Raw genomic sequence first — 24521 nt, forward strand, 5'->3', positions numbered from 1 at the left:
ATTATATTATATAACAAGAGATGCCACACTTACAACTTTTTGTATTTAGTATTATTAACTTATATCTCTTTTGAAATATAATTAATTCGGTGAAACATTTATCTCTTGTCATCTTAGATTCCGGGTCCGATTCTCGCTCATACGTAAACGCTTCTTAATTCACGTAAATTTCATTATATTAATCATCCTGATATAAATGTACAGATCATAATATCAACTTTTACAGGGGAAGAAATATATTACAGGACCAAAACTGAACCTTGAGATTAACTTTACTCCTAATGTTTTACACATCTTCGAATTTACAACTTCCTAAAGTCACCTTTACTTGAAGCAAATGGAGAGAAATCAAACTTCAGGTTCCCAGCTTGTGGAAAAATCGAATTGAAATGACTTGTAGCAAACTGTGATTGCATGGTTTCTGCAATGCCACCACTCTTTTTTCCAACTATTGATGAAATTGCAGCTGCCAATGCAGATTGGAAACTCGGGTTCGATGTGATTTCCTTTGTTGCATCCGCGATTTTCTCTATAGAAAACTGCGGTTGAGTTTGATTAATAAAATTGTTCTTATGAGGCATTAATGGCAATTGGAGTTCTGTTCTGTTGTATAATGAGGCATAAGAGGAGGATGATATGCTCTGGTTTCTCCAGTGCTCGAATGAGGCGGATGAGGACGAGGAGGAAGCAGAGAAGTTGAGGGATGCAGCAGGGGAATATGTTGTGTGGTGAGGAGGTAAGAAGGTTGATGAGTACTTGTTGTAATGCGAGTAGGCGGATGGTGTGGTGAGGTCTAGGGTGATTGTAGGGTGTGACTGAGACGTCGAAATTGTTGTGTTAGGGGCATAAAATGGAGGGAATTTGGTGGTGGCAGAGGTCGCGGAGGGGAGGCTAAGGCTTGGCTGTGAGGTGGATGTTGAGGAGGTTTTCAGCATGGAAACCGCAGCAGAAGTGGTGGATGCCATTGCTGTGGCTGCAGGGGGGAGCCCGTGGTTGTGTGATCCTTCGTAGGTTGTTAAGAGGATCGACAAGTCCTCCTGACATCTCTGCACCTGAAATAAGATATGACATTGTCAGAATCAGAAGATTGAGTTGTGTTAATGAAGTTATCAGAGCTTAAAGCTTTGTAGAAGGATTGAAGATCACTCAAGTGAGCATACATGTTTTCTGACAGGGCATGAGGTTGACATTGTGCACCGATAATAGGCTCGAGGGCATGGATTTCCTTTCGCTATTTTCTGTCCATATTTTCGCCATTGACAGCCATCGTTCATCTACATGAATCATTAGCAGTTTTAGTATTCATCGTCCAAATATACAGTTGAGTGGTGTCAGAAAAAGTGATGTCGTAGAAATCACATAACTGTTTGATAGTTTTGTTTTTTTTTGATATTTGCATATTTTGAGTTATAGTATAAATGATAATGTTTTTGGCGAGATTTAATATCAGTTTCTCGCAAAAGTTGAAAAACAGCATTTTCAAAAAGTATGGAGGACCTACTTTTCCAAACAAACAGTTTTACTGTTGAGAAAGCTGTTTTTAGATTTATCAAACAGTTTTTCACATGTTTTTAAACAAAAAACTGCTTACTGTTAACAACAACATCAAACGGAGCCTAAATTCGACTGTGTTTTCAAGTGCAGGTTTCTGGAAATTATACTAACCGTTGGGCCATTGCATATTGCCCTGACAGCAACTCTAGCTTTCTTCGCAGGATGCTGCTGCAAGAGAGCTTCATCTTCCTCGCTTCTCGCCGCCTTTAATCCTATACTTGAACCCCATTTTTGATCAGTTTCAGATTCTTCTTCGATCTTTGTGGGACTTTGGCTCTTTGAGACTCCTGCATCATTCTGATCCCCTGAATACTCATATGATCTCCCATCCAACCTTAGCACGAGCCCTTGGTTCAAACTATCATCTTCTTGTTTGCTAGCTTTCGGAAGATGATCCTTGTTTTTGGCTACAGACAATGAAGATCTTCCTAGGCAAAGAGCCACCAGATCATCTTCTCTAATATGATCCATTTCTTCTCTAGTTTCATCCATTTCTTGAGCTGGTGATTCACTTGATTTCGACTGCAATCGAATAATATATGATCCTCGTAAATAGTTCTTCTAATATTAAATTCTCGTAAAAGAGACTAAACAATTTGCCATAATTTACTAAAAAATTGTAACTGGTCGAATTAACTAACTTGGTTTCTATTTAAATTGGAGAAGCAACGAAACATCACATGCATGCAGTCAAATCTAACGCTATTCTGGATATGTACAAAGCCTTGACTGGGAGGACCAATGACTATGCATGTACTCAAGTTGATAGATAAGAAAAATTCATGTATGTATTTAATGCAAGAAAAAGTTCGAAAACATGTATTTTATTTCAAACGATGAATTTTAAATTATAGAATTTCATTTGAGCTGTCATTTCAAATTCTTAAATTTATACTAATATTTGAATATTCTTGATTTCAAATAAAATTCAAATTCATATGACCAAAAAATAAAAAAAAAATTAAATTCATATTTTCCAACAGGTTATTTATTTAATTCTAAAATTTCAAATGAACCATAATATTATTGTTATTGTTGGATTTTACGAATATAAGTTTATATCAAATGAAATACTCAGCTAATCATAACACTAGTTATGATGAAAAGTTGAATTATAATCATCACATATATATTCACATGAATCCGAATCGAAATCATGAAAATCTGATCTCGAGCTCTGATAAGATGTCGAGAGAAGGGCTCTTATCATAATTTATAACCATAATCTATCATATAAATAATACATATATATCTATAAACTATAAATATTAAGAAGATAGAGCACCTTAGGTATCTCTGGTACAAGAGCAACCTCTTCCTTAATCTTGGAGCGTATTTGCAAAGCAGTTGCCATATATTGAAGAAATGAGCTGAATATGCATGCATTAGACATTCGGTAGCATATATATACACAGATTAAGAATAGTAAAAGCACGAGATTGACTTTCTTGAGATACAAAGTCGCAGCTTTATATTATTTTCTATTTTGAAAAACACAGTTGATCAGCATTTGCATGCTGGATAGATATATAGTATTGAAACTTAAACCGCCCAGTTGTTATTCCGAAAGTCTTCTAACTTGAATGTTTAACTACTCGTCCAACCTTTTCAACTTATCATATTTTAACATAGGAAGATGACAGAATAATACAATAAAGATGTGATTCGAGTAAGAAAGAATAATTATTCCGCATTACATATAAAATATGGAACATTATAACAATAATAAATTCAAAATATAAAATTATAATCATTTGATGTCTATCGATATAAGTATTCTAAAATTGGTGATTAATCTGAATTAATCGCTATTCAAAAAAAGTGTTTCGATTAATGCAGGTTAGTCAATAAAATATAATTTCTGAAGGTATCTATGAAAATTATTCAAAAATAGAAAAGCCGGGTAAAAATTGATAAATTTAAAAATAATATTGAATTAACTCTAATTAGTGACCGATTAATCACTCTGATTAATCTTTTTCTATAACGGGGACTTATATACTCAAAAATAAATTAAATAATTATTCTAACTTCAAATGCAGTTGCATTCAAGTTAAACTAAAAGTCAAATTAAGAACTAGTCAATGGAGAGAGAATGCATGTTGGGTGCCATAGGGTGAGTTGAACATTTCGTCCAGCATAGACCTAAGATGACCTTGAGTTCTGATTCTTCTGAACTCTGAAGTACTAGTATGCATGTACAATTTATAAATTCCGCCATCTTGTTGACTTTTTGGGTCCCTTGTATATATGAAAAGTATAATATATACAATTGACATTGATGTCAACAAAATAGAGTCACTTGGTGATTAATATATGTCTCGACCTTGTTATATACATGCACGTACCATCGGGGACAGCTGATGTTTTCATTTAGTGATAGGTTGGACGTACGCTAGGTCGAACCTGGGTGTACCGAAACCCAGAGAGGATAAATTCATCATTGGATTATTACGGTTTATGTTAATGAATTAATCGGTGGTAAAATTCTTTGTTCTTGGGACAGCAGCGAGTTCTGGTTAATAAAATTTGATTTCAATGATCAGAATTAGGTAAAAAATAATAGATTTAAAGCAATCCATGATTTTGAATGTTACTGTTTGAAATAAATTTCTGATATCAAAATCGATCGACTTGATGTTCTATATAAATATATAAGAAAAAAGATGAATAATTAACATCCGAAGTTCCGAACTATGATGTTTCACCACCACCTTAGTTTCTCTGGCGACCATTCAAGATTCTGGAAGTCTGGAACACTTTTCAATTTTCATATTTTAATAGGGTTGGAGGATCTAAGAACATAAAATGACAAGTGGGGTTCAAAATCCACCCTTATGCTTGATCAAGAGGGCCTCGAACTTCGTGTAATTAATTCTTTAATCCAGCTCTAAGTCTTCATTAAGTTATTAATAATGTAATCCAAGTTGTTTAAGAACTTAAACAAATAACTAAGATAATGCAGCAATACATCTACAAACTTACATTAAATAATTAGATCATATGATTAAACACTTCACCTAATTCATCGAGCGTCAAACTTGATACGTACCTTCGTCAAACTTGAGTTCTGATAAGTGAAATCAGGTTAAATATGAGTCATCTAAAATTTTAAAGTGTCAGAAGAAAGATTCAAACGAATCTTATAATATATTTCAACATTTCTAACACATGTACCAAACTACAAACAAAACAAATTACTCTCACTACTTCAATAATATACTTGTTCAAAAAAAAAATACATATTTTGATAATATAATATAATTATATATGTAAAATACATTTTATTTAATTAATTGAGAAAAATACGTTGCCAATAAACTAATTGCAGAAGATTGATTTACCACACATAAGTGATATCATCTAGCCAGCTTTCTCATACAAGTTATCTCCAATGTAATAATAAATTCCTTATTTTAGCAAATAATGCATCTATGTATTGACCCTGCAATATAATATTAGATAAATTGCTGCATTTTCTTTCAAAATGGAGTTCTTTAGAAGTAAGTGACACATAACACCAATTATATATGGTTACTTAGGTGGACAAGTAATTAACCTAAGAGTTAATAATTAGCCACAAGTGGACTGAATCTAAACTACTGCTTGAAAGATTAATATAAGGATTAAGAAGTGGCTGTCATAATACATATACATAAGATTACATATATACTACATGACAATCTGGATTGTCATGATAGTTATATATACAAGAGAAGTCAATGAATTAAATCTAACAAACCATTAACAAAATGATCAACCATCTTAGTTAAAAACACCACAAGAAAACCGGCTATTTTCGACCGGTTAATTTCGACCGGCGGCTATTTTCGACAGTCTGCTGTATTTTTTTTTAAAATGTGGTATGTTAAATTCGACCGGATTTGGTCGAATTTAGCATGTATAAATTTGACCAATTTCGGTCGAAATTATACTTTTTGGGCGGCAAATTTGAATTTATTTGAATTTTTGAAATTTTCAAAATTTCGGTTGAATTTATAATTTCGACCAAATAGGGTCGAAATTAATTTCGACCAAATAGGGTCGAAATTAATTTCGACCAAATAGGGTCGAAATTAATTTCGACCGTATTTGGTCGAAATTAAATATTTTCGATTGGGTTTTTAATTTCGACTAGCTTATATTCGACCAACTTTTTCCGGTCGAAAATAATTAATTTCGACCGTTAACGGTCGAAAATAGCTATTTTCGACCAGATTTTGACGGTCGAAAATAGCCGCTTTTCTTGTAGTGAAAAGTACTTAAATTATGAGCTTGTGATTAGTCAAAGCATCCTCAAATTTGTCTGGTATTGCCGAGGTGACTCAGGCCAACAAGACTTGCGTTTAGGACTCTCAACGCATAAGGCCCCAAAATTTTTGAATGTTGCAAATGTATGAAATATATATGGAGAGTACATGCTGATTAGGGTTTTGAAAACTGATTTTTGATTAGGGCCTGGCAAAGCCGCCCTTGCTGGTTGCTAATTGGAGATATATTAGTAACATATGAATGTTAAGTTATAATTGATGTTTGGTGAACAGGTGTAGAATATGATGCCCAGTTCCGAGTTGCAGAGATCAATTCTTGTTTAGTTATCAACAGATAAATTAAAAACTTTAAGGTATCACAGCTAGCGGGTTATAAGAGGTTTGATACCGTATTTAGTATTTAACTCTCAAAATCTCAAGGTTTCGGGGGTCACCCTAACAAACTCACCTATTTACGACGGAAATTAAGTCTTAATTTCATCGAAGTTATCAATTTATGATGGAATATTTCCGTCAGTTTTGCTCAAATAGTAAGTTCGAAAATACGTCACAATTTTTCAAATGCGTCGTAAGTATGGAAAAGCGTCGTAAGTTATATGATGGGATACACAATTTCATTATAATAATAGTTAAAATTACGACATATAATACATCGTGAGATACACATTTTATGACGGAAAGTTCCGTCGTATACACATTATGGGCACCATTTTCATATTTTTTGTTCGAGCAATTTTGATCCTGCGACGGAACTTTCCATCGGTAGTTATCTTATGACGGAATCTATTATGAACTTCCATCGTAAATTTAGGAGAAAGCTGAAAGTTACGACATATATTTCCGTCGTAAGTTCAAATTTATATACTACAAGAGACTGCTGTATTTTCCTGCATTCCCACCATTTTATGGCATCCAGATTTTTTCCATCGTAAGTTGAGGCGTGTAGGAGATTTGTCGGAAGTTATCCATCGTAAATGGCTGTGTTCGTGGTAGTGGCCAGTGGGTGCTTCATATGTATAATAGTTTTTCTGTGTTAGAAATTGTGTATTGCTGGGATGTTTGTTGATAAATAATACAACTTGACCTTTTATTTGATGAAGTGACGATGAGCATATTGTGCAATTATACTGAAGTTTTGACACTTGATAAGATACCCCTCAACTGGATGATGCTATGTGCTTTTAGCCCCAAGATTGGGGCAAGGACATTACTTAGCCATGACAAATGAGCAGAAAAAGGACTAGGTCACTGGTGAGAGTAATCAATACCCGTATCAGACTTCAGAGTCTGAAGGTGTCTACAGAATTGCTAGTGCTTCAATTAATCTAATTTATTCTAGGCGGTGGTTAAGGTCTTGGAGGGTATCAGACATCTGGCAAACATGCTTGTCTAATGCTGTTTTTCTTGTAGTGCGGCTAGTACTAGAGCAGAAACTGATTGGTTCTGCACGGTGGTGAAGGTGTCTGCTGCATTCACTACAAGAAAAACCGGTTATTTTTGACCGGTTATTTTTGACCGCCTTATTTTTGACCGAACGCGGTCAAATATAAGGTCAAACTCGCATGCCACCAAGTCAGGGCTAAAATTGACCGATTAATTTTAACTGCTCATAATTTTGACCGTTTCGGTCAAAATAAGTTTTCGGTCAAATTTATCCGGTCAATTTTAAATGGCGGGCCCTGAAAAAAATGGAAGGAAAGTTCCCGCCTAACTTTAATTAAGCAATAATTATGCTCCAATAAACATCGAGACACGGCTTTGATTTGGTTCAAGAATAAGTGAGTAGAGATTTCTAGATGCACAAGCTCAGAATTATAAGAACTCTTTCATGTACACATCATGAAAATAGTAGCCTTGTTGCTTTGATTGAATATTTATACGGACTTTTGTGTCGAATAACAAATTAAAAAATATTCCATATAAATTGAAGAAACAGAATCTCATAATTCATATTAATTATCAAGTAAGTGATCAGAACAGGCTGCATGAGGCCGGATAGAGAGACAATTGAATACAAACTGATAGTGAATCGAAGTGTCATGTGACAGACTACTGCATTTCAGCACAGCTTATACAGAATATAGATCTACATGGTCCGGCACATTCAAGGACTGGCTCACCAAGCTGTTTCTTCTGACATTTTTCACACACACGGACCTTTTTGTTTAAAACAAATGTGAGACTGTGAGGATGAAGCTTGTCGATGACAATGCCCGTTGCTCCAAACTTAACATTTAAGTAGCTGCGATGACTTGAATTTTCAAAACATCTGAAGAGATGAAATGAAATATCACAAGCACGGCAATGGTAGAACCAGTAGTTTGTGTCTATATCTTTCGAGCAGAACTCACAATTGAAATCATGCACATGATCGCTGACCATGCTTGGTTTATATATCAACTGAAGAGGGTGATGAGGATCCCATGGATGTTTAACTAAACTCGGTTTCATGATACAAGAACCACATATATGGTAATCACATTGTTCACACTTGTGGCTAACCTTCATTAGTATTAGCTTGTAACATGCTTTGCAATCTTTAGGCTCACGAACTAGGACTCGTTTCAGTTTGTGACGGTGAGCTTCATGTTTGATCATTTTGGGTAATGTAACACATCCAATATGAAAATTGAAACCCCCAAGCTTGAAGAATATCCCATTGCACCCTTCTCCACAACCACGACAGTAAAACAATTTGTATGGTTCGCTGTGCTTATTTGCATTGGCGTATAATCCGGCTAGAGGTAAAATGGACCAAAACAAATTAGACAATTTTTCCACATGAATCAGTATAAAATTTACTAAACTATATATATCCTCAAAGTGGAGATTAATGCATGCTCATAATATTATCCTAAGAGAAATAGTTATACCTCTACCAATGTTGACCTTGATCCTTTTTGGCAATTCAGCACAGAACTTATGCATAAAAAAATTACAACTAACACAACCATAGATTTGACCTTCATCAGTCCGGATGGATTGTATGCAGCCATCGCATAACAATGATAATTCATCATCTTGCTTATTTTTAAGCTCATTAACATTAATGAGTTGCAAGGGATGTTCCTTGTGGGTCCAATGTTGAATTTCATTTCCTGAGCTCAAGATGCTAGCATTGTTGTTTTGAGTACTCTTGGCCTTGATAAATTTCTCCCGTAGTAATGTTACTGATAACTCATCAGGTGCTGGTAGTTGTTCCACCTCTGAATCATAATTTTCATTTTCGCCATCATCAAGAATACCTAAAATGTAAGAAATTCAGTTAATTCGTACTGTTTGTGCAGAAAACTTATAATAATTTTTGACTTATAAGCCACAATATGAGAAGTTGAAAATCTTAGCTGACTTTTTTTTAATTTGACTTTACAAAAATGTATAGGATCACTTTAGAAAATAATTTATATTATAATTTTATTATTATATTAATAATTTTTATATATAATAAGTCGTAGATATAAAAAATGATCCAAACACATAAAATAAAAAGTTACTTTTTACTTCTAACTTGTAAGCCGTAAGTACTTCTTTTGAATTAAAACAAACGATACCATCTATGCATATTCAAAAAAATGTTATATATATAGTAGGAAAAAGATATATAATGAAAATGAGTACCTTTGAAGGATCTAGCACATTGGAAATGAGTGAAGAACCTGCACTTGGGGCAATAATAAATCCAAACTAGTCGACTCAATTTTTTATTACAGAGTCCGCAATACTGTTCAAATTTGCGATAAACTTGCGGAAGAGATAATGAGAGAATTAAAGGATGCTCATCGTGAAATCGGAATTGGAAAGTGCGCGGAGCTTCAGCACAGCTCTTGTGCACCCAAAACTGACATCTGGTGCATCTATAAGACATGTGTTTGATATTATCATCCACATTGCAAGCATGACATTTGAACGACGATGGCTGCTGAATTAAGGATACCATATGTTGATAGTGAGACGGATGCCTAAATTTGCGGTCCTCCAAGGACATCTGAGTTCGGAACATAACACAATTGAGGCAAACATAACCATCAAAAGTGATTCTGTTCTCATTTCTTCTGTAATAGAAGAACTGTTTTGGACTCCATGATATATTCCTGTCACAGATGTCACATTCTATATTAAAACTAGTAAGTTCAAGAAACCGTAAATACTTACTGAAGGAATAATCGACACAGAGGTGTAGAAGCTCTTTTGGATTGGCTGGATTTTGAATACGTTCTGGTAATTCTGCACAGTTTTTGTGTAGTAAAAAACTGGCACATGAATTATTATCTGCACTAGCATCAGTACTAGTGCCCGCGCCGGTGATCCTGCTGCAACTATAAACAAATGAATTGTATGAGAATATTTGTTCACTGCAACCGCGACACAAATCACCATCCCTAGCAATATATATCTCATTCAGGATCAGCTCATGCTCATGGCTAGAGTGCTTCATTCTTATATATAACTTCGAATTTTGGTAGGAGATTTTTGCAGACATAACAATATTTATTTCAACCAGTTGCAATCAAAACCCTTTATATACGTGCAAACATTGATACATATTGGAACGTGGCATCAAAGGCAGATATAAATTCTCCGAAATAAGGAAAAGAATAAGAACTAACCACTAAAGGTAGAAAAGTATGTTCAGAAAAGAAGCATGTTCTTCATAAGGAACTTACTTTTCTTGATTCCATATTAAATTTTTGTATACTACTACTTTTGTGATGGAAATGGTCCATAACAGAAAATTAATACTCATAAATAAATATAATAAAATAAATCAGTGAGTGAGCTCAGCACACCACAAGGATCTTAATTTATTTCATAAAAATAATAATCCTCGTATGTTTTTCTCACTCCATATACTTTAATAACTTTAATCAAGATACTTAGTATTATATATTTTGCTCCTTTTATGAATATATATATATATATATATATATATATATATATATTCTTTTAGAATATAATACTTTGAGTGCACATAAGATATATCACTCATATATAGGGAGAGAATCCTACTCCAATACAAACCAAATTAGCGTACAAACTAAAAACCCAATTTTTATTAAGTATTTTTAACTGCAAAAATCAATAATTAATTTGTTCATCACATATCACTATATTGTATAATAATGGCCCGTGGGTGCTTCATATGTATTAATAGTTTTTATGTGTTAGAATTTGTGTATAGCTGGGATGTTCGTTGCTAAATAATATTTTACAACTTGACCTTTTATTTGATGAAGTGACGACCAGCATATTATGCAAGATATAATACTGAAGTTTTGACAATTGATAAGATACCCCTTAACTGGATGATGCTCTGTGTTTTTAGCCCCAAGATTGGGGCAAGTTTTTTTAGCCATGACAAATGAGGAGAAAAAGGACTACGTCACTGCACTACAAAAAAACAGGACAAAACCGACCGGCTAAAACCGACCGCCAAAAAAAAGTGTCGACTTAAAACCGACCGGACTAAATCGGTCGGTTACGTCTCAGAGCGACGTCGTTTTGCCTTGCTGGCAAGGCCAGGCATTTTATAACCGACCGGGACAACAGTGGTCGGTTTTATGGCTGACGTGTACAACGCTTAACCGACCACAGCCTCGGTCGGTTATGTGTTTTTAAAGAATTTAATTGATTTTTAAATAAATTATGAGTTTAAACGACGACGTGTGATCGCGAAAACGAAAACCGACCGCCAGCGGTCGGTTTTATCCTAATATATTCATATAATTTTTTTTATTTATGTGGAAAATGGATAACATAAACTCGTCAGGGAAGGGGTTACGACGCCGTTTTTGTATAAATATCATAACCGACCGGCACCGGTCGGTTTTAACTCGTAATTTTGATTAATATGATTCTCCCCCACCAGTCTATCTTTCTTTTTCCCCAACTTATTTTCTTCCTCTTCTCTTCCCAAAAATCTCTCTCTACTCCCCTCTCTCTGTGTCTCTGCCAACTAATCTCTCCCTCTCCGCCAATAAAATGCACATGAAGAATATGGATTTTAAACTCCGTTCGGTCTCGATTGGATTTTGGATATCAATCTCAATTAGGGTTCAATCTCAATTTAAAGGTATATCGATCTCTCCCTCAGTTTCTCTTTAGCATTTTGTGTATGTATATATGTGTTTTTGTATGTATGTATATATATGTTTCTTTATGTATATGATTTTGAATTTGAGTTTGATTTTGAATTTGAGTTTGATTTTGATTTTTAGTTTCTCTTTAATTGTGAATGTTCTTTGAATTCGATTTTTAGTCGAGTTTGTAAGCATGAATGCATGATAATGAAGAAGGAGTCCGTTTTTGAAGCAAAATATATAATCATTTCATTCATATTCATAATTTATAAGAACACCCATAAACATATATATTTATAAATACTTAAATAAAATTCATAATAAAACACTTGAAAACAACTGTAACAACTTCAAATCCCCGAAGGGCCCGCCTTGCCTTTGCCTTTGCCCGCCTTGTCCTCCTTGTCCTCGTCCTTCTTTTGTTGCTTCAACTTCGCGGTCATCATCCCCGCGAAGCGAATCAACCACTCTTGCTTGCGTAGCGCTGCCCGCCTTTCTTCCTCTAACCGCTCTTGTTCGAGATAGTGATCCATTTGCATGAACATGATTGGGATTTTATAATCCCAATCCATTTCCACCCAAATTTCATCGGGGATGTCGAGAATGCCATAGGAGACTCCATCGATTGTGACGGTGTTGTTGTTGTAGTTGATTGTGACTGCCATTGTAATTTTGATTGTGATTGTAGTAGTTGTAGTTAATTTGTGGTAGATTAGAACCCTTTTTATAGCACAAGTGTTAAGCAACTAAAAAGTCTCTACATTGAATTGTATTAGTGTTACAATCCCAAGAGTCACCCTTCCATTACCTTGTATTGAATTCTATGAGTTACACTCCCAATATTCATACCCCTTGATTGCTTAGGAATTTGATAGGATTTTGAAATTTAAATATTATTAAGATTAATTTTATTTGATTTTGGACTTTGAATTTGATTTACTCATCTATTTTATTTGATTTTGAGTTTGATTTGATTTTGATATATTTTTTTGAGTTTGATTTTATAAAGCGTGTGAGTTTAATTTGTTGTTCGCATAAATTTTAATTTGAAATATTTTGAAGATTAAACAATTTTTTAGGGAGTTATCAATGACGGGACTGGTTTTTATCAGACGACTTGTGAATAAATGGTTGCGTTTGTTATGAGTTTTCTGATATAAAACCAGTTCCGTCAAATTATTTTTTTAAAAATTTAAGCGACAAAACCGACCGACTAAAGTCATAACCGACCGAGGTTACCATTGCCGTAACTCAGTAAACCGACCGATTGGGTCATAACCGACCGTTTATAGCATAATCAAGTGCAGAAAACCGACCGATATGGTGGTCGGTTTTGTTCTTATTAGTTTTATTTATCGGTTTATTTGGCTAAGTCTTGAGAATGCTCTGCGGCACCGAAGAACGACGTCGTTTGCATACTATAAAACCGACCGATCTCGGTCGGTTTTGATTATTTTATTTTTATTTCTTGATTTATTTTGGCTAAGTGCTAAGACGACGTCGTTTGTGCAAAATAAAACCGACCGAATTGTTGGTCGCTTTTGGTCGGTCGGTTTAACATGGTCGGTTTTAAATGCTGGGAAAGTAGCGTTCTGCTCGTTAACCGACCAGAAACGGACGTTCGTTTTATTTTGAAACATAACCGACCACCCGGTGGTCGGTTTTGACCCCCATTATATATTTTATTATTTAAAAAACGGCGGGTAGGTGCGTTTTAGCAGTGATACGACATCGTTTTGTTTAAATAGACATAACCGACCGTTTATATTTGACAGTCGGTCGGTTTTGTGTGAGCTAAAAAGTTAAAAACTACTCTCCACTTTCATTATACAACAAAGCTTGGAAATTATCAAATATCAAAAGAAGAAGAAGGAGAAGAAGAAAAAGAAGGAGAAGAAGAAAAAGAAGAACAAGAAAGGAAGGAATCAATTATCAAAAACAAAGTAAGCTACTCTTCTTAATTATGATCACATTGTGATTTTTATTTATTTTGTTGAGAATAATTTGTATGAATGTTGTTTATATAAATTTCTTGGATAATTTGTAATGTGTATATGTTTTATGTTATGTTAATACATACGTGGTGTGTATATATATTTATGTAGATGACAAATCTTGATCGAAGTTGGATTAGTAACCGGTTGCAACGAGATAAAATTACTCTTAATTTAGAATATAGGGAAGGTGTAGAGGAATTTTTGAATTTTGCAAGCTTGAAAATGGAGGGAGGTATGATGAAATGTCCTTGCAAGCTTTGTAAAAATTTGAATTGGTTAGGGGTAGATGATGTTCGGTTTCATTTGATATCCGAGGGTATGATGGAGAGTTATACGGTATGGACTTCGCACGGAGAGGTTTCGCAAAAAAATAAAAAGCGAAAATCATGTGAAACGCGAGAATGTCGTAGGGTAGTAGATGATCATGTTGATATCAACTCCATGTTACATGATTTTGCCGGTTCGAATCATGAATTTTATGATACCACGGGTACTACTAATGTTGAAGAAGCTCCTAATGATAGTGCTAAAGAATTTTATAAGGCGATTGTTGAAAATGGTGCTCCTATTTATCCCGGTTGCACAAAATTTACAAGATTAAGTTTTACCGCAAAATTGTTGGAGTTCAAAAATGCGTCTAATTGTAGTGACAAAGCCTTCAACAGTTTGATTAAGATCATTATGGACGTGTTACCAAAAAAGCACACATTACCCGAGTCTTATTATGAGATGAAAAAGGTTATGAAAAGTTTAAGGGTGGAATATGAAAAAATTGATGTGTGCGAGAATGATTGTATGCTATTTTATGGAGATGACAAAGATAAAATTGTGTGTGATATATGTAGTTGTAATCGATATTTGGATAAATCAAGGAAAAATGGTAAGAAAATTCCGAGAAAGATTTTAAGACATTTTCCTTTGATTCCCCGACTGCAACGCTTATATATGTCGGCACATACATCCAACCACATGAGGTATTACAAAAATCGAGAGGTCAATGAAAAAGAAATTTCTCACCCTGCGGATGGAGACGAATGGAAGAATTTTGACCTCCGATATCCATCATTTGCTCAAGAAATTCGTAATGTAAGACTTGGTTTTGCGACCGATGGTTTCAACCCGTTTGGGAATACGGGTAACAAAACATATAGTGTATGGCCCGTGGTAATTGTTGTGTATAATCTTCCGCCGTCCATGTGTATGAAGAGACCGTATATGTTTTTGATGGATATTATACCGGGTCCGGAGAGTATTGGGAAAAATATTAATATATATCTTAGACCTCTCATTGATGAATTGAAGACATTATGGTATACCGGAGTGCAAACATATGACCAATCTCTAAAACAAAATTTTACCATGAGAGCGGCTCTTATGTGGACAATCAGTGATTTTCCTGCCATGAGTATGGTAAGTGGTTGGTCGGGGAAAGGAAAGCTTGCATGTCCAGTGTGTTTGGGAAGTGTGCAGGGGTTTCAGTTAAAACATTCTGGGAAATGTTCTTTTCATGGCACTAACCGAATTTTTCTTGAACCTAATGATCCATTGCGTAAGAAGAGTAGCTTGTTTGACCATTCGGAAAAAAGGTTGTGGCGTGGACGCTTATCCGGGGAGGAAGTTAAAACTTGGATTGATAGCATAGACTTTCCACCACCCGGAAAGACTAACAAAAAGAAAAGAAGTGATGGATATGGGGTTGAGCATCATTGGACTCATGCCCCGATGTTCTATGATCTCCCTTATTGGTCTTCACATAGTTTGCGACATTCCATTGATATCATGCATACCGAAAAAAATGTGTTTGAGAACATATTTTTTACCATTGTTGGGGGCAAGAAGTCAAAAGATCACCACAAGGCAAGGTCGGATTGCAAACACTTCGGTGTGTTGCCTCATTTGTGGATTGATGAAAATGGCAAAAAACCAAAAGCTCCGTACTCTCTTAGTAGAAAACAACTCAAACTTCTATGTCAGTGGATTCACGTTGAAACTTCCAGACGGTTATGTCTCAAATATATCTCGTTGTTGCAATGCTAAGGAGTGTAAGTTTTTTGGATTTAAATCGCATGATTGTCATATTTTCCTTCAAAAATTGTTGCCTCTATCAATTCGCGAGCTTCTACCGGGACCAATTGTGGATGCCTTGACAATGATTTCCAATTTTTTTCAAGAATTATGTTCATCTGTGATTACGAGATCCGACTTGGATCTAATGACGAAATCGGTTATTAGAGCTTTGTGTTTATTGGAAACAATTTTTCCTCAGACTTGGTTTGATTCGATGGAGCATTTGGTAATACATTTAGCAGAAGAAATTAGACTAGCAGGACCCGCTTATTGGCATTGGATGTATCCAATTGAACGGTTATTAGGGAAATTTAAACAAAAGGTTGGTAATAAAGCGCGAGTCGAGGGTTCAATTGCCGAACGTTATATGGAAGAGGAGATTCTTAATTTTTGTTCCTTCTACTTTGCCACGGACTCAATTCATAATAAAATACGTCGCAATGAAGCTCGTTTTGATGGTGATGGCTCCGAAAAATTAGAAGTTTTTGAATATCCAATTGAATGTCTTGGTAAAGAGGGAAGTCGTTATTTGACCGATAAAGAGCGAAAGTTAGCAGAAGAATATGTACTTCTAAGCTCTCCAGAAATTCAACCTTATCTAAGGTATCATTTATAATTTAAATAAATTTATTTAAATTTATTTTAATTCATTTTAATTTATTATAATTTATTGATAATTTATTTTAATTTATTTATTATAATTTATTTCAGGCGGTTTACAGATCGTGTTATGAGTCAACGTCCGGAGACAACACCTCAACAATTAGATTGTTACATAAAGACCGATTTAAAGATTGGTTATTGAAAAAGGTATATATTGTTTTTTCAATTTCTTTTGAAATTTGAATATATTTCATCAATATAATTTTAATATTTTTAGGTTGGACGAAATGATGTAAACCAACCTCTTCTTCAATATTTGTTTGAGGGACCGGCTATGCGGGTAATGACATTTGAGACTTGTAAAGTCAATGGATACAAATTTTGTACGAGAACATCTTCCGGTTCCGGTGTCATTGTTAAGGGCACTTCACATGATAACAATAGTGATTATTATGGACAATTGAAGGAAATTGTCAAGCTTATTTATCGAGGAGGAAATTATGTATATTTATTCAAATGTATATGGTTTGATAGTGTCGGAAATGGTGTTGTGATTGATAAAAATAGGGTCGTGACCGTGGATATTACTTCAAGATTGAAGTCGGATGAGATTTTTATTTTGGCTAGTCAAGCTTCCCAGGTTTACTATGCTCCCAGTGTATTGAATCCACATGGCAAATATTTTACGGTCGTCAAGTCTAAAAGTCGTCCGATAAGCGAATCTATCAAAATATCAAATGATATTGAAGAAGCTTATCAAGAAGATAGATCAAATGCTACTAGTGCATTCTCTATATTTGTTGATTTTGCACAATATGGTTCCTTACCGTTCGTTCGACATGAAGAAGATGAACAAGAAGAAGAAGACAAAGATGAAGAAGAGGATGATGATGAAGAAGAGGAAGAAGAAGAAGAAGAAGAAGAAGAAGAAGAAGAAGAAGAAGAAGAAGAAGAAGAAGAAGAAGAAGAAGAAGAAGAAGAAGAGAAGAAGAAGAAGAAGAAGAAGAAGAAGAAGAAGAAGAAGAAGAAGAAGAAGAAGAAGAAGAAGAAGAAGAAGAGAAGAAGAAGAAGAAGAAGAAGAAGAAGAAGAAGAAGAAGAAGAAGAAGAAGAAGAAGAAGAAGAAGAAGAAGAAGAAGAAGAAGAAGAAGAAGAAGAAGAAGAAGAAGAAGAAGAAGAAGAAGAAGAAGAAGAAGAAGAAGAAGAAGAAGAAGAAGAAGAAGAAGAAGAAGAAGAAGAAGAAGAAGAAGAAGAAGAAGAAGAAGAAGAAGAAGAAGAGAAGAAGAAGAGAAGAAGAAGAAGAAGAAGAAGAAGAAGAAGAAGAAGAAGAAGAAGAAGAAGAAGAAGAAGAAGAAGAAGAAGAAGAAGAAGAAGAAGAAGAAGAAGAAGAAGAAGAAGAAGAAGAAGAAGAAGAAGAAGAAGAAGAAGAAGAAGAAGAAGAAGAAGAAGAAGAAGAAGAAGAAGAAGAAGAAGAAGAAGAAGAAGAAGAGAAGAAGAAGAAGAAGAAGAAGAAGAAGAAGAAGAAGAAGAAGAAGAAGAAGAAGAAGAAGAAGAAGAAGAAGAAGAAGAAGAGAAGAAGAAGAAGAAGAAGAAGAAGAAGAAGAAGAAGAAGAAGAAGAAGAAGAAGAAGAAGAAGAAGAAGAAGAAGAAGAAGAAGAAGAAGAAGAAGAAGAAGAGAAGAAGAAGAAGAAGAAGAAGAAGAAGAAGAAGAAGAAGAAGAAGAAGAAGAAGAAGAAGAAGAAGAAGAAGAAGAAGAAGAAGAAGAAGAAGAAGAAGAAGAAGAAGAAGAAGAAGAAGAAGAAGAAGAAGAAGAAGAAGAAGAAGAAGAAGAAGAAGAAGAAGAGAAGAAGAAGAACTAAGAAGAAAGAAAGAAGAAGAAAGAAGAAGAAAGCAGAAGAATCCGAAGCAGAAGAAGAAGAAGAAGAAGACGAAAAGAAGAAGAAGAAGAATCAGAAATAAGAAGAAGAAAGAAGAAGAAGAAGAAGAAGAAGAAGAAGAAGAAGAGACGAAGAAGAAGAATAAGGAAGAAGAAGAAGAAGAAGAATCACTCAGAAGAAGAAGAAGAAGAAGAAGAAGAATAAGAAGAAGAAGAAGAAGAAGAAGAAGAAGAAGAAGACTAAGAAGAAGAAGAAAGAAGAAGAAGAAGAAGAAGAAGAAGAAGAAGAGAAGAAGCCTCCGAAGAATAAGGAAGACGCGAAGAAGAAGAAGAAGAAGCAGAAGAAGAAGAAGAAGACTAAGAAGAAGAAGAAGAGAGAAGAAGAAGAAGAAGAAGAGAAGAAGAAGAAGAAGAAGAAGAAGACTCCTCCTAAGAAAAGAAGACGAAGAAGAAAGAAGAAGAAGAAGAAGAAGAAGAAGAAGAAGAAGAAGAAGAAGAAGAAGACAAAGATGAAGAAGAGGATGATTATGATGATGGATTGATGAAATTGATTAATATAATGAATATTTTATGATGTTGTTGAATTATTGATTATTGATTTGTTAGTTTCATGAAATTATTGATTATTGATTTGTTAGTTTGTTGGATGGTTGTTGGTTTGGTCGCAGGTAAAGGCAGAGAAAGGAAACAACAAAACCTTGTTTTTTTTGTTAAAATACGCAGAAAACCGACCGACTAGTCATAAAACCGACCGCTTTTACCATTCAATACGCAGAAAACCGACCGAACTGCTATATAACCGACCACTGTTACCATTCGGTAAAGCAGAAAACCGACCGATTGCAAATATAACCGACCACGGTTACCATTCGGTAAAGCAGAAAACCGACCGATTGCAAATATAACCGACCGACTTTCCCTATATATTTTTAAAAAATCCGGTTCGCCTAATTTTCACGTTACGAAGTCACACATGTTAATTATAAACTTGACTAAGATGTTTTAATTTTTTAGACAATTCAAAAAACATTTTTATATGTACGGATCCCCTAAACAGAAAACTAATCATATACCAGAAGTCTTATTTTGAATTACCTCGTTCACTCTTAATTATTCAAAAATTAGATGTTTTATTATTTAAACGATCCAACCATACGGATGTTAATAAAATAATCTCATCAACGTCGAGACAAAAATTTCAGATGATTTCGATGAATCGAAATACACTTTTATAACCTTTTTATTGTGAAAATATACATAAATAAAATTTTAAATTAAGAAAATATTTTTAAAAAACCCGGTTCGCCTAAATTTCACGTTACGAAGTCACACATGTTAATTATAAACTTGACTAAGATGTTTTAATTTTTTAGACATTTTAAAAAAAATTCTTATATGTACGGATCCCCTAAACAGAAGACTAATCATATACCAGAAGTCTTATTTTGAATTATCTCGTTCACTCTTAATTATTCAAAAATTGATGTTTTATTATTTAAACGATCCAACCGTACGGATGTTAATAAAATAATCTCATCAACGTCGACACAAAAATTCAGATGATTTCGATGAATCGAAATACACTTTTATAACGTTTTTATAATAATACTTTATATAAACAAAATATTAAATTAAGAAAATATTTTCCCAAAAACACAAAACCGACCGACTATAGAGTAAAACCGACCGACCTTGAAAATTACGCGGAAAATGAATTTTTCGTGAAAAATTAAAACACCCGCGCGACAGAAACGACGTCGTTTGATGGTTCTGCACAGATTTCCAGGTCAAAACCGACCGGGTTGCCGGTCGGTTTTGGTGCGTCAGTATATAAACAAAAAAAAGCCCCCTTTCCTCTTTTATTCTCACACGAACACTGCTGCTCCAAACTCTTTCCTCTCCAAACTCTTTCAAACTCCAAACTCGAATCAAACCCTCTCCTAACTCTTTCAAGGCAAGAATCAAGTGCAATGGCGGCAAGAATCAAGAATCGGAAACCCTCTCCAAAATCCTCTTCAATGGTAGAATCCTAACTTTTAATTTGTGTTGGTATAGAGCTTAAATTTGTGTTAGTATAGAGCTCTATTGAACTTCAATTTGTTTGATTTGTTTAGTTTTCAAGCTTTTATATGTATGCATTGTATGTATATAAAATTTGTATATGTTAGTTTGGAAATATACATGCAAGTTCTTGTCGTCGGTTATGTCATGAGAATGAAAACGATAGGTTTTAGTTTGTGTATGTTAGTTTTGGTTTGTATATGTTTTAGTTTTAGTTTGTATATGTTAGTTTTAGTTTGTATATGTTAGTTTTGGTTTGTATATGTTAATTTGTATATGTTAGTTTGGAAATCTCTGTTTTTTATTTGTTTTTATATTTTTGTAATTTTTAGTTTGTACTCACATTCATAAGGAGGGCTTGGAATTTGGTTTTGTGTTTGTATTAAGGGGTTGTGGTTTGCATTTGGCATTTTGATATAATTAAGGTGTTGTGGTTTGCATAATTGGTTGTGAATGAAATTTATGTGATATAATTAAGGGGTTGTGGTTTGTATTTTGGCATTTTGATTTATAAGGGGTTGTGGTTTCATTCATTTTGGCGTTTATATGTTCAAAAATGAGTCGATTCATAAGGTGTTGTGGCTTGCATAATTGGTTGTGAATGAAATTTATGTGATATAATTAAGGGGTTGTGGTTTGTATTTTGGCATTTTGATTTATAAGGGGTTGTGGTTTCATTCATTTTGGCGTTTATATGTTCAAAAATGAGTCGATTCATAAGGTGTTGTGGCTTGCATAATTGGTTGTGAATGAAATTTATGTGATATAATTAAGGGGTTGTGGTTTGCATTTTGATTCATAAGGGGTTGTAGTTTCCATTTAAAGTCGATTATTTTTTTATTCATATTCTAACCAATGGTGTTTATGGTGTTTGATTAGGGCACCTTGTGGTGGTTTGTCATCCTTGTGGTGATGATCATTGCCTTAATGGCAAGAAAAGGCAAGGGCAAGGGGAAGGCCAAGGAGACAACCAAAGGCAAGGGAAAAGGGAAAGCCAAGGAGACAACTTCCACTCGGAAAGGTAAAGGAAAGTCTAGCACCTTGGCTATACGTGATGAGCCAACTGATTCGGATGAAGGCGGGGAGAATCCGAATGAAGAGGAAGTTCCAAGACGAAGGGTAATTAGGAGGCCACGATCCCATTCAGCCGGTTTGTTTGGAAAAGTCCCTCCGAAACCAATCCGTATCAATATTTCAGGAGGACAGTAAGTCTACTTGTAGTAACTTATATATATATATATGTATATCTATCTATATATATATATATATATATGTATCTTGCACTTGTTTAAATTTTGTTGACATATATATATATGTACATATAATCTCTTTTCACATTTTTGGTAGTATTGAAGATGATCAAGCAAAGAAGACTTTGCTTGCTATTGTTCGTGAAAGGTGGCCCGTTGGACATTACACGTTCACCGACATTGTTGAATATGATGATGAATGGCTAAAACACGTAGTCGAGGAATTTAATGTAAGCTACTCTTCTTATGCTCACATCGTGATTTGTATGCATGCTTTTTTATTTATTTGTATTATGTGTAAATAGTCTAACCATATGTATGTAATTTATCTTGATTTTATTATAATTGTAGTTATATTTCAAGCAACAAAAGGGACAAAGCCGGTCCGAAGCAAAAAATATAATTGAGAAGCATATCAAAAACACAATAAAGAGGACGTTGAATGAGCTCAAGACAAATATTGAGCAAAAATCAAAGGAAAGCGGAAAATCAAAATTGAGTTTAAGACCTGGATATTGGTCTGAACTTTTTTGGAAGGATTTATTAAATTATTGGGAAAAGAATGAGGGGCACTTGCATAGGTCATCCGTTGGATCTACGAACCGCAAGAACGTCGAGCGGTTGCATAGTGCCGGTGCCCGGTCTTTTAATAAAGTGAAGGAGGTATATATAAATATCTATTATCATACACACCTTAATTTCTTAATTAAGATTTAATTCACATATATATTATATTGATGATTTAAATTGTTTTTGGAAGGAAATGAAAAGGAAGGAACGTGGAAAGAATCCAACTCGCCTTGAAGTATGGAACCGGACGCATACAAGGGTTGGAAGTGATCCCGAGCACCCCGTGTATACCACGCCTGCTGCAATGGCCATAGCGGTAATTAAATGATTGTCTTGTGGTTTTTTTTTAAAGTTTCAATGTCCATTTTACTTTTTAAGTTGTTTAATGTACTGATTGATGCACATTTCTCTGTAGACACGATATGCTTCTATTCTAGAAAGCAGGCCGGTGTCGGTTACACAAACAGGGGATAGAGACGAGCCCTTGGAATGGTGGTTGTCAGCAACCGGAGTTCCCGAAGGCAAAAAGCCTAAGAAGGACTACCTTGTTGGATTCCCCGAGGCTCGTGCTAGTCAACTTATTCCGACTCTTGCCTCACGTTACAGGGATTCAACAAGAGGCGAAGCCGGTGGATCTTCCGGTCAGAGACAAGAAGCCGTCATTCCCGACAATGTGTACCTCTCGGTCGTGCGCAATGTGCTCAATGAGGTCCGTGCGAACCCCCTTCAATTTCAGCGACAAATGTCTGAAGAAGAGATCGCGAATTTTGCAAAAACCGCACTAGAGGCCTCCGATCCAGCTGCCGATCCAAGTACAAGGGTTCAATGGAATTCTATGATTGGTGGGGAGATGGTACACATTGTGGGGTCGATGGTCGAGGATATACTCCTCAAAATGGAAAGGAAGGTTGAAGAGGTACGAATTCATATTTGTTATCTACTTGTATTGATCGAGTATGCTTATTTTCTTATTGGTTGTCATTGTCTATTATATGTGCAATTAGGAAAAGGAACGCAGACTCGCAGCGGAGAAGGATTATACTGATCCAGAGGAGCTGTCGGAGGAGGAACGCGGGGGACCCGAAGCCGGTGCTGATGCGGGTGCCAATGCTAGTGCTGCTTCAGGAGCGGATGCTAGTGCTGCTTCCGGAGCGGGTGCTACTGCCGCTGCGGATGGAGCTGCTTCCGATTCAGATGTTACATTAGATTAGTTTGGCTTTTGAATATTTGTGTTTTGAATATTGTGTTTAAGTTGGATTTGGAATTTGGTTAATGCTTGTGAAGGGCTTTTGGTTTGCCCTTGTAGACAATTATAAGTTTGATGTTTGGGATTGTAGTTATGGTACATTTTGTTGTTATATATGGTGTTGTGGTTTATGTATTTTGGATATTGTTGATTGTTGGTTGTTGGTAGCAGGTATGGCAGTATATAGAAACAGCAGGATTATTTTTTTTTGATAGAAAAACCAGAAAACCGACCGACTGAAGACAAAACCGACCGTCCTTACCATTCAATTCACAGACAAAACCGACCGACGTATACATAACCGACCACGGTTACCATTCAAAAAAGCCAGAAAACCGACCGATTGCTTACTACTCGGTCGGTTATCTTTGGTAGATCGGTCGGTTATATACGGTCGGTTTTAATCCCTGCAAGCGCTCTGGTCGTTAACCGACCATGTCCTGTCGGTCGGTTATGGGAAACCGACCGAACGCGGTCGGTTATAAGGTCATTGTTTTTAGTTTGACTTTTCTGGTCAAACGTTTATAACCGACCACCTGCGGTCGGTTTTAGTTCCCCCAACAAATTTGACTTTTTTGGTCAACAGATTATAACCGACCACATCCGGTCGGTTATATTATTCTTATATCGATTGACCATATTTTGGTCAAACATTTAAACCGACCGACTCCGGTCGGTTTTAGTTTACACGTGGCTGTGGCGTCCACGTGGCTCCAGATGGCATTGCTGCAGGGCCCAGGTAGCGACTTTCTTAAATAAGCAAAACCGACCGACATTTCGGTCGGTTTTAGTCTTTAAACCCGACCAATAGCTGATAACCGACCAGGTTACAACCGACCAGCTTCTCCGGTCGGTTTTAGTGTTAAAACCGACCGTTTACCGTTGTAACCGACCGTTTTTGGCGGTCGGTTTTGTCCTGTTTTTTTGTAGTGCTGGTGAGAGTAATCAATA

At 35.2% G+C, this 24521-nt stretch overlaps 4 protein-coding genes across 4 annotated transcripts; 2 read left to right on the forward strand and 2 right to left on the reverse strand.

Moving 5' to 3' along the window:
- Positions 1-151: 151 nt before the first annotated feature.
- LOC108202108 (WRKY transcription factor 72A-like) lies at positions 152-2915 on the reverse strand. The gene is made up of 4 exons (XM_017370487.2): positions 2840-2915; positions 1666-2076; positions 1161-1274; positions 152-1052 (listed from the first exon to the last, which is right to left on the reverse strand). Exons 1-4 carry the CDS (start codon positions 2906-2908, stop codon positions 303-305), a joined length of 1344 nt encoding a protein of 447 aa, XP_017225976.1. The 5' UTR covers positions 2909-2915; the 3' UTR covers positions 152-302.
- Positions 2916-7748: 4833 nt separating this feature from the next.
- Positions 7749-10306, reverse strand: LOC108202134 (uncharacterized). Its single transcript, XM_064084194.1, has 3 exons — positions 9444-10306; positions 8699-9070; positions 7749-8563 (listed from the first exon to the last, which is right to left on the reverse strand). Exons 1-3 carry the CDS (start codon positions 10303-10305, stop codon positions 7875-7877), a joined length of 1923 nt encoding a protein of 640 aa, XP_063940264.1. The 5' UTR covers position 10306; the 3' UTR covers positions 7749-7874.
- Positions 10307-14007: 3701 nt separating this feature from the next.
- LOC135149708 (uncharacterized) lies at positions 14008-15936 on the forward strand. Its single transcript, XM_064085509.1, has one exon. It carries the CDS (start codon positions 14008-14010, stop codon positions 15934-15936), a length of 1929 nt encoding a protein of 642 aa, XP_063941579.1.
- Positions 15937-22224: 6288 nt separating this feature from the next.
- LOC135149709 (uncharacterized) lies at positions 22225-23535 on the forward strand. Its single transcript, XM_064085510.1, has 4 exons — positions 22225-22417; positions 22515-22640; positions 22740-23240; positions 23329-23535. The coding sequence occupies exons 2-4, from the start codon at positions 22518-22520 to the stop codon at positions 23533-23535; spliced, it is 831 nt and encodes a 276-aa protein (XP_063941580.1). The 5' UTR covers positions 22225-22417; positions 22515-22517.
- Positions 23536-24521: the final 986 nt, after the last annotated feature.

Source organism: Daucus carota, chromosome 9 (genome assembly GCF_001625215.2).
Source record: "Daucus carota subsp. sativus chromosome 9, DH1 v3.0, whole genome shotgun sequence".
In the NCBI taxonomy this organism is placed as follows: Eukaryota; Viridiplantae; Streptophyta; class Magnoliopsida; order Apiales; family Apiaceae; genus Daucus; species Daucus carota.

What these genes read in the sequence shown, in the direction of transcription:
- LOC108202108 (XM_017370487.2), bottom strand. Translation starts at nt 2,908, where the DNA reads ATGGCAACTGCTTTGCAAATACGCTCCAAGATTAAGGAAGAGGTTGCT. An exon ending in TTGTACCAGAGATACCTAAG is followed by an intron (nt 2,077 to 2,839) that starts GTGCTCTATCTT and finishes ATTCGATTGCAG; the next exon opens with TCGAAATCAAGTGAATCACC. An exon ending in CATGCCCTGTCAGAAAACAT is followed by an intron (nt 1,053 to 1,160) that starts GTATGCTCACTT and finishes ATCTTATTTCAG; the next exon opens with GTGCAGAGATGTCAGGAGGA.
- LOC135149709 (XM_064085510.1), top strand. Translation starts at nt 22,518, where the DNA reads ATGAAAAGGAAGGAACGTGGAAAGAATCCAACTCGCCTTGAAGTATGG. An exon ending in CTGCTGCAATGGCCATAGCG is followed by an intron (nt 22,641 to 22,739) that starts GTAATTAAATGA and finishes ATTTCTCTGTAG; the next exon opens with ACACGATATGCTTCTATTCT. An exon ending in TGGAAAGGAAGGTTGAAGAG is followed by an intron (nt 23,241 to 23,328) that starts GTACGAATTCAT and finishes ATGTGCAATTAG; the next exon opens with GAAAAGGAACGCAGACTCGC.
- LOC135149708 (XM_064085509.1), top strand. Translation starts at nt 14,008, where the DNA reads ATGACAAATCTTGATCGAAGTTGGATTAGTAACCGGTTGCAACGAGAT.
- LOC108202134 (XM_064084194.1), bottom strand. Translation starts at nt 10,305, where the DNA reads ATGTCTGCAAAAATCTCCTACCAAAATTCGAAGTTATATATAAGAATG. An exon ending in ATGTGCTAGATCCTTCAAAG is followed by an intron (nt 9,071 to 9,443) that starts GTACTCATTTTC and finishes CTTACATTTTAG; the next exon opens with GTATTCTTGATGATGGCGAA. An exon ending in CAAGGTCAACATTGGTAGAG is followed by an intron (nt 8,564 to 8,698) that starts GTATAACTATTT and finishes TTTTACCTCTAG; the next exon opens with CCGGATTATACGCCAATGCA.